At 46.0% G+C, this 9490-nt stretch overlaps 1 protein-coding gene across 1 annotated transcript in view; it reads left to right on the top strand.

The window, feature by feature from the left end:
* The window catches only part of PREB (prolactin regulatory element binding), a 15215-nt gene extending 12225 nt beyond the window's left edge, over positions 1-2990 (top strand). Inside the window, exons 8-9 of the mRNA XM_070734969.1 lie at positions 2279-2429; positions 2528-2990. Coding sequence (XP_070591070.1) covers positions 2279-2429; positions 2528-2622 — 246 coding nt within the window. The 3' untranslated portion in view covers positions 2623-2990. The remainder of the gene's footprint in view (positions 1-2278; positions 2430-2527) is intronic.
* The last annotated feature ends 6500 nt before the right edge of the window (positions 2991-9490 follow it).

The raw sequence follows: 9490 nt of genomic DNA, 5'->3' as shown, positions 1-9490 counted from the left end.
GCAATGCTCTCTACATGGGGCTACCTTTGAAGAGTGTTTGGAAACTGCAAATTGTGCAGCACGCAGCTGCACAAGCGGTCATGGGCCTGCCCAGGCAAGCCCATGTCTCTTTATTTATTCATTTTTTATTTATTAGATTTGTATGCCGCCCCTCTCCGTAGACTCGGGGCGGCTAACAACAATAATAAAACAACACATAACAAATCTAATATTTAAAATAACTAAAAACCCTTATTAACAACCAAACATACACACAAATATACCGTGCATAAATTGTATAGGCCTGGGGAGAATGAATATCTCAGTTCCCCCATGCCTGACGACAGAGGTGGGTTTTAAGGAGCTTATGAAAGGCAAGGAGGGTGGGGGCAATTCTGATCTCTGGGGGGAGCTGATACCAGAGGGTCGGGGCTGCCACAGAGAAGGCTCTTCCCCTGGGTCCCACCAAACGACATTGTTTAGTCGACGGGACCGGGAGAAGGCCAACTCTGTGGGACCTAACTGGTCACTGGGATTCGTGCAGCAGAAGGTGGTCCTGGAGATATTCTGGTCCGATGCCATGAAGGGCTTTATAACCAACACTTTGAATTGTGACCGGAAACTGATCGCCAACCCCTCCAGCCGGCACAGAGGGATACCATGGTCGATGGTATTGAAAGCCGCTGAGAGGTCAAGAAGCACCAAGACAGAGGATAAACCCCTGTCCCGGGCCTGCCAGAGATCATCCATCAATGCAACCAAAGCAGTTTCTGTGCTGTAGCCCAGCCTGAATCCTGTCTGCTGAGGGCCTAGATAATCTCTCCAACACGTTTGTTTGTATGCTTGTTTGTTTGATTGTTTGATTGATTGATTGATTTTTATGCTGCCCTTCTCCTTAGACTCAGTGCGGCTTACAACATGTTAGCAATAGCACTTTTTAACAGAGCCAGCCTATTGCCCCTACAATCCAGGTCCTCCACGGTTGGCTGCCCATTGGTTTCCGGATGCAATTCAAAGTGTTGGTTATGACCTACAAAAACCTGCATATGACCTACAAAAACCAGAATACTTGCGGGACCACCTTCTGCCATGAGTCCCAGCGACCAGCTAGGTCCCACAGAGTCAGCCTTCTCCAGGTCCTGTCAATTAGACAATGTCGCTTGGCGGGAGCTAAGGAAAGACCCTACTCTGTGGGGGCCCCAGCCCTCAGGAATCAACTCTCCTCCAAAGATTCGTATTGTCCCCATCCTCCTCGCCTTCTGCAAGAGTCTTAAGACTCATTTATGCCGCCAGGCTTGGGGCGATTAGATCTTGGTGCCCTGGCCGACGAATGCTTTGTGTGATTGCTGTTTGAATGAGTATGATAGATTTTTAACGTTATTGGGGATTTCAGATTTGTCCACCTGGTTTTAATTAATTGGATTGAGACACTGTATTTTATTGTTCTTTTTATATGTTATAAGCTGCCCCGAGTCCTCGGGGAGGGGCAGCATATAAATCCAATAAATAAATAAATTGGGCTGGTCTGCGCACAGTTGCAAGATCTTACAGCAGGCTCTATAGCAATGATGGTGAACCTATGGCACAGGTGCCACAGATGGCACGTGGAGCCATATCTGCTGGCACGCAAGCCATTGCCCCAGCTCAACTCCAACGTGCATGTTTGTGCTGGCCGGCTGATTTTTGGCTCGCACAGAGGCTCTGGGAGGACACTGTTGGCTTCCAGAGAGCCTCAGAGGGATAGGGGAGGGTGTTTTTACCCTCCCCCCGGCTCCAGGGCAGCCTTTGGAGCCTGGGGAGGGTGAAATGGAGCCTACTGGGCCCACCAGAAGTTGAGAAACAGGCTGTTTCTGCCCTCCAGAGGGCCTCCGGGTGGCGGGGGAAGCTATTTTCACCTTCCCTAGGAATTAAATTATGGGTGTGGGCACTTGCGCATGCATGATAGCGTGCAGGCACACTCATTCGGCACCCGAGGAAAAAAAGGTTCGAGTTGGGGGAAAGATCAGAAGCAATGTGAGAAAATATTATTTTACTGAAAGAGTAGTAGATCCTTGGAACAAACTTCCAGCAGACGTGGTTGGTAAATCCACAGTAACTGAATTTAAACATGCCTGGGATAAACATAGATCCATCCTAAGATAAAATACAGGAAATAGTATAAGGGCAGAGTAGATGGATTATGGGGTCTTTTTCTGCCGTCAGTCTTCTGTGTTTCTATGTTTCTATCACTGCTCTATAGGGAAAGGAGAGGAGTTACCTACCCTCCAATTCTGTGATTTTTTTGTTTCTACTTCTCCAGAGGCTGTACTACGTGCGGGAAGCCCATGGCATAGTGGTCACTGCTGTGGCCTTCCTGCCCGAGACCCCTGAACTGCTCAAGGGCAACGAGGCAGCCCTGCTAAGTGTGGCGGTCGACAGCCGCTGCCGCCTGCACCAGATTGCCTGCCGCCGTATGTTCAAAGCTGGGATGGTGGATTTAACGGTGGGTTGGGGATCCCGTCCTGCCAATACAAACTCTTTGGTGATTCCCTGCTCTTTCTGTCCCCAGGGAGCATCCCCATCTGGTTGCTGCTGCTCTTCTGTGCCGGGCTGATTGTGGGCACCGTCCTGTTACTGCAGTTGGCCTTCCCAGGGTTCCTCTAATCTTTCTTCACGGTGAGGTTCCTGGAAAGCTTGGACCGTCTCTGCCCTTCCTGTCAGGGATGCGTCTTCTCCTTTCTCACCTCTGGAGAGGGGACCCAGAAGCCAGGGCAGTGGTTGCCCCAGTGAAGTGCGTGGTCAGGTGGACTTGGCCAAGCTGGAGGCTGGACCTCACACCGATCAGGTTTTGGCCTTGAGCAGCTCTTGTCTTAAGCCCATCACGCCGAATGGGGATGAAGGAACTATATACTCCTCCGTTTTTTGACTGATCTGTGAGAAACATTCCAGCATTATTTGCTCTGAGCAGAGATTTCCTGTTTAAGCTCAGGGCTTAAACCTTGTATTATATTAAACACAATGATGGAGCAGAACCTTTCCTTCCTGCCTGCCTTGTTGGTTACTTCTCCATTTAATAATAATAATAATAATAACAACAGAGTTGGAAGGCACCTTGGAGGTCTTCTAGTCCAACCCCCTGCTTAGGCAGGAAACCCTACACCACTTTAGACAAAGGGTTATCCAATATCTTCTTAAAAACCCATATCTGGAGGCAAGCTGTTCCACGGATTGTTCTAACCGTCAGGAAATGTCTCCTTAGTTCTAAGTTGTTTCTCTCCTTGTTTAGTTTCCACCCATTGCTTCTTGTTCTACCCTCAGGTGCTTTGGAGAATAGGTTGACTCCTTCTTTCAGCTTGGGCAGCGCTGGAGGTCATAACAGAGGGGTTCTGTGGGGCTAGAAAGGAAGGAGGCTGCAGCTGCTCCGTGAAGACTCACCAAGAGACTTCTCCTTTGGAATAGCTCTGCCATATCAAGTCTAACAGGAACAAAGCTATTTTCTTATTTTTCTGACATGGCTATGTAGGAGAAGGGGTGGAGAATATTAAGGATTTGGGGATTCCTTTCCCTCTTGAGCAAGGTTTCAAGAACATCTATAACTCCACTCCAAGAATCTCTAAAAGACAGTGGTACCTCTACTTAAGAACTTAATTCGTTCCGTGACCAGGTTCTTAAGTAGAAAAGTTTGTAAGTAGAAGCATTTTCCTCCATAGGAATCAATGTAAAAGCAAATATAGTGATCCCCCGATTACCACGAGGGTTCCGTTCCAAGACCCCTCGCGATAATCGATTTTTCGGGATGTAGTGGTGCGGAATTAAAAACACCATCTGCGCATGCGCACCCCTTTTTCCATGGCCGCACATGCGCAGATGGTGGAGTTTGCGTGTGGGCGGCGGGGAAGACCCGGGGAAGACCCAGGGAAGGTTCCTTCGGCCGCCCAACAGCTGATCTGCTCCGCAGCGCGGCAGCAGCGAGGAGCTGAAGATGGGGTTTCCCTGTTGCCCAGGCAACGGGGAAACCCCATCTTCGGCTCTTCGCTGCTGCCGCGCTGCGGAGCAGATCAGCTGTTGGGCGGCCGAAGGAACCTTCCCTGGGTCTTCCCGCCGCCCAGGCAAAGGGGAAACCCCAAGATCGCTTGCTGCTTGCCCGTTCGCCCGCCCGCCCGGCTGCTCGCTTGCCGCTCGAGAGCAAGAGGGGGAGAGATAGAGAAAGAGAGAGAAGGAAAGAAAGAGATGAGAGAGGGAGGAAGAGAGTGTGAGAGAGGAAGAAGCAAGATAGAGAAAGAGAGAGAGAAAGAAAGATGAGAAAGGAAGGGAGTGACGTCATCGGGTGGAAAAATCGCGATATAGCGTTTCGCAATGATCGAGATCGCGAAACTCGGGGGGTCACTGTAATGTGTGCAAACCCATTAGGAAAGAAAGAAAAGCTCGGAATTTGGGTGGGAGGAGGAGGAGGAAGAAGAGGAGGAGGAGGAGGACAGTCGCTGCCGAAGGAAAAAGGTGAGGTGAGGGGGATCAAAAAAATCCAAAACTTTAAGGCTTAAAAAAAAAAGAGGGACTCTGAGGTGGCGAGGAGGAGCATGGGCCTCCCATGCACCCGGCGCGAATCTGCCTCCCCTACACTGCACCAGGGAGAGAAACCCAGGCGGGCGAGAGGGGGGAACCTATGTCGCCAGGCATGGGGAAATTGATTCTCCTGGCTGTCCCGCTTTACGTATGGTATGTTGAGTTGTGTGATTGTTCTTAATAAGGGTTTCTTAACTGTTCTGCTTTTTAACATTGGATTTGTAGACTGTATTGTTTGTTGGGAGCCGCTCCGAGTGCTTGGAGAGGGGCGGCATACAAATCTAATAAATAAATAAACAAACCTCCCGCTCCTTTGACTAAAAGGCGGCTGCTGCTGCTGCTACCTGCTTCCTCTTCCTTCCCATGCTGAAGGGCTCCTCTCTCCTATCACTCGCTCGCTTTGTAGCCAGCGCCTTTCCTTCAATGTCGTGACTCCTCGGTTTGGCTGAAGCCGAGTTGATCGGGCCAGGGTGAAGCGCCCCCTTTTGCCTTTCTGCACCCAGATGCTCCAGGGGGCAACTTCACGCCAGGTGTATAGGAGGCAGCGCAAGGGAGTCACCACACGAAGTGGTTTATTCCTTCTCCAAGCACCCAAAGGAAAATGCTTCATTCGCTCTGAACTGCCAAAGCCTAATTAAGCGACACCGAAAGGCTCCTCTGGCAGCCCAGAAAAGCCCGAGATGGCCAGGATTAAAGGGGGAATGGCAGGAAACTGGCTGGCCCTACATGCTACTCTCAAATTTCCTGGGAATTTTTTCCAGGCTAGAAAGTGGTTCTTAAGAAGAGGCAAAAAAATATTGAACTTCTGGTTCTTATCTAGAAAAGTTATTGTTCTGTCTGGGTCATTCTGGAAGCCAATACCAACCCAAAAAGAGAAGCCAGACACACCGATAAAAGGCAAAGGCAGTTTATAAAATTCAAGAAAAAACACAGGTAACAGAAAATGTCCTTACAAACAGGAAAATGCTGTATCTTCAGATATATCCACGAAGGCAAAAGTCCATGCAGCAGTACAGGATTCTTGCTGCCAATATGAGGCTGTAGATAACAGACCTACACCTCCCACAGGTCTTCCAAACTGCTGGGCCACAAGCCAGGAACAGAGACGCCCAGAACAAAGCAGGACACCGTAACTCCAATTGATAACACTCCACATGGCTTCAAGGGCTTGCCTGCCTTTTAAACACTGCTAAGGAGGACCACACCCAAGCCCAGCTGTTCCTAATTCAGTGCTGATAATACTTTAATTGCTCCTTTCTCTGATCTGAACGTCTCTGTTGCATGTCAATGACGGCTTGTGCTTCATCACCTAATGACTCCAAGCTACTGGCTGGGGAGAGGGCCCCCCCCCCCCAGGGCTTTCATGCTGTTCTCCTTCATCCCATTCCTGATTTTCCTCTCCCCCGTCCGACTGTTCAGCCCCCTCCTCTTCGCTGTCATCCTCCTCCGGGCATGGAGCCAGCAGAGACACAGCCGGTCCCTGAGCAGCCTCAGGCTGAACCACAACAGTTATTAAGTAGAAGTGTTCTTAGGTAGAGGTACCACTGTACTCTGAATGTATACATAGAGCAAAGATACCTGTGGTTGTGTTCGTGCATAGGCATCGTCTGTTTACAGTTTGCTTATGTCAGCAAATCATAGCTGTCCTCATGGAAAAACTGAATTCCATATTAATTTCAGCAATTAATAGTCCCTCCAGACATGGCTTCAAGTATTCTCCAATATGGATTTTTCCATGAAGTGTAAATTTATTTCCTCTCTTTCTTATTTTGGGACTTGGAAATATGTCAGCAATATCATGTTTGTTCAATTATTTTAAATCCCTAGAGTTTATTAGATCAACTTTTTCATAGAAGTACAACTCATGACTGCTGATAAAGTATTTGCCAGTCATAAAAAATGAAAATGGTTACAATTTTTTTAAAAATAGGTGGTTCTGCATCCTGCCATTTTTGTCAGGGAAGCAAGAGAGGGAATTAATGTTCCTTGAAAGTCCAGGTACAATATCTCAATTGAGTGAGCCACTAACTGAGAAGATGAAATGGATGGAAAGTTGAGGTTTCCTGTCCTTAATTGTAGAGAAAGCCTTGGATGGATCTAGTAGTGAATTTTGTTGGAGTAGCCTTTGAGGATCAGCCACAGTTGGTCTGTTGCTACATGACCTTCATATATATTATTTTTATGTTAGTAGCAATCTTTTTGGCTGTCGCCTTAACATATTTAACTAATTAGACGATGAATGTATTAAAATACCATGTGAAAGTTTTAGAGGATTTTTTTTGTGCCCAACTTTTTGGGCTAGATAATGATTCAGTATAGGGCAAAATCCGAAAATTGCTTATTTCGGTCATTGGGATATGCATGTTATACAACTACAACATGTCCTTGATGGTGTTTAATTAGTTCATTCTTCCATAACAAATATATTTCTGCTTCAAAAGATTTATGGTAGGGAAAATAGGACTATTGGGACAATCTGGACTTGGCAAGATCACAGAATCTTTCAGACCATTTGAAAAATTCCACCACTCAGTGCCCTAGTTTACACATTACACCATATGGCTTCTTTGGTTTTTCTCTTAGTTTGAAACCAGACATTCGTAGCTTGATAAATCACAGTTCAACGTATTATCTATAACAGAAGTCTTCAAAGTTTTTAAGACTTGTGGCCTCCAACTCCCAGAATTCTCCAGCCAACTATTCTGGGAGTTGAAGTCCACATGTCTTAAAGTTAGTTTTGGGACCCCTGATATAGAACAATGTGAACTTTATCTGAAATATAAGTCTACATTTGCCCTGATATATAGCTCGGATTTGTATAATGGTTTTTAAATTCAGAAGATACGGAGAGAACATTGCCTGTTATGCAGTTGAGTAAACTACCAGGGCTTTATCTGCTAACAGATGATTTCCAGAGTTTTAGATGACAGATCTTTCATTGGCCCAGTGCTTCTCAATTATTTTCTCTTACGCCCCCCCCTCCCAGGAAGAAGTAAACACTTCGTCCCCTCCCACTCTGCCGGAACAATTGTTTGCAAAATTCGGCACATTTTCGCTGAAAAAACTCAGTAATGTGTTTAAGTGACGCCTTAATTTATTTGGCTTCATGCTGTCCACTGTCAACATTTTTAGACGCAGTAAACATACCGTTCTTTCCTCGTCTCTCACTATAGTCACAGTGAACCCAAGCGCTTTGTCATATTCTCTCTTCTTAGCTTTTGTCTTAGCTCATTATCTCGGTCTCTCTCCTTTCTTTTCATCCCTGTTAAATATTTTTCCATGGTGTCTCTTAAGGATTTGTTATCTGCACTTCATATCTCCTTCTCTGTTCTATTGTTCAGTGCAAAAAAACCCCTAGGCCCTGCGGCAAAAAAAAAAAAAAGCACTTTCCCTGGGGTCACGTGCCCTTCCTGGCAATGGTCCGTGCCCCCCAAGGGGGGCCTGCCCCACTATTTGAGAAGCCACTGCATTGGCTCAATATTTAATAATTGAATCTATGCAGATACCCGTGCTATAAACATTCTTGCAATCATATTTCCTGATTGGAAGGAACTTGAGCAATGAGTATGTACTGTGATATAGTAGAGCAATTTTTCTGTTCTTCCCCTTCCTGAGTCTCCAACATACTAGCTGAAAGTAGGGGAAGCAGTAACTTCTCTTATTTTTTCTAGCTTTTACAACTTCATTCTGTTTGTGCCCTCTTTTCAATTGCATAATAATGAAATAGCCCAGTTTTGCATCTTATTGGGAAAAATATGTGCATTTACTAGATATGAACTGATTTGGTCTAGATCGGTGTTTCCCAACCTTGGCAACTTGAAGATATTTGGACTTCAACTCCCAGAATTCCCCAGCCAGCATTTGCTGGCTGGGGAATTCTGGGAGTTGAAGTCCAAATATCTTCAAGTTGCCAAGGTTGGGAAACACTGGTCTAGATTGATACCAAAGGTTATTGTAGAAGATGGCAGCAACTAAACATTGGCTGATCTTGACAGATTCAATCAAGACATGGATGAGCTCCCCTCCAAGAAATAGCAGTTGTTGGCTAGACCAGGAAATTGGAAAATCACGCCAGAAGAGGGCAGTGGAAAACTAGTCCCATTGTGCTGCAGGATTCAAGCTTGACCAAGAGAACTTTATTTTTACCAGAACAATGCCCCCCCTCCTAGAGTCTCCTCTCTTGGGGAAGAGTGATCCAGGTTTCATGCAATGGAAGTATTTGTAGCTGATTTTTCAGGGGAGGAAAAAGACCGCACATTATTAACTGCTCCCCAAGACATAAACAGAAAGAGTTCTAGAAGATAGAATGAAAGTATCTAACAAGTTACCTTCCCGACTTCAGCAGAGGCTGGTTGGAAGAAATTCAGACTGAAAATGCGGAAGGGAACTGTAGGATGAAATGTCTGGTAACCATCTCCTTTTTTGCAAAGTGTATTCTAAAATCAGGTGTTGCATACAACCCACTATTTTATCTGTGGTTTGCCCAAATTTTGAGCCAAATATTTTCATAGAGAAAAGCACACACAACTATTCTCAACCAGGGAATCCAGGATGGAGGAATTAAAACAACAGTGAACAGCTGGTGTCCTCTTCATTTATGGAACAAACAGCCATATGCCCAAATGCTGGGTCCTATTCTTTTTAATATGTTTGTGAGTGACATAGGGGAAGGTTTGGTAGGGAAGGTTTGCCTATTTGTCGATGACTCTAAAGTGTGCAATAGGGTTGATATTCCTGGAGGGGTCTGTAATATGGTAAATTATTTAGCTTTACTAGATAAATGGTCAAAGCAATGGAAACTGCAGTTTAATGTTTCCAAATGTAAAATAATGCACTTGTGGGAAAGGACTCCTCAATCTGAGTATTGCATTGTGAGGTCTGTGGTAGCAAAAACTTCAGAAGAAAAGGATTTAGGGGTAGTGATTTCTGACAGTCTCAAAATGGGTGAGCAGTGTGGTCGGGCAGTAGG

This window comes from Erythrolamprus reginae, chromosome 1 (genome assembly GCF_031021105.1).
Source record: "Erythrolamprus reginae isolate rEryReg1 chromosome 1, rEryReg1.hap1, whole genome shotgun sequence".
NCBI classification, from domain to species: domain Eukaryota; kingdom Metazoa; phylum Chordata; class Lepidosauria; order Squamata; family Dipsadidae; genus Erythrolamprus; species Erythrolamprus reginae.
The sequence above is the reverse complement of the archived record's forward strand: the minus strand, read 5'-3'. Positions and strand labels throughout refer to the sequence as shown.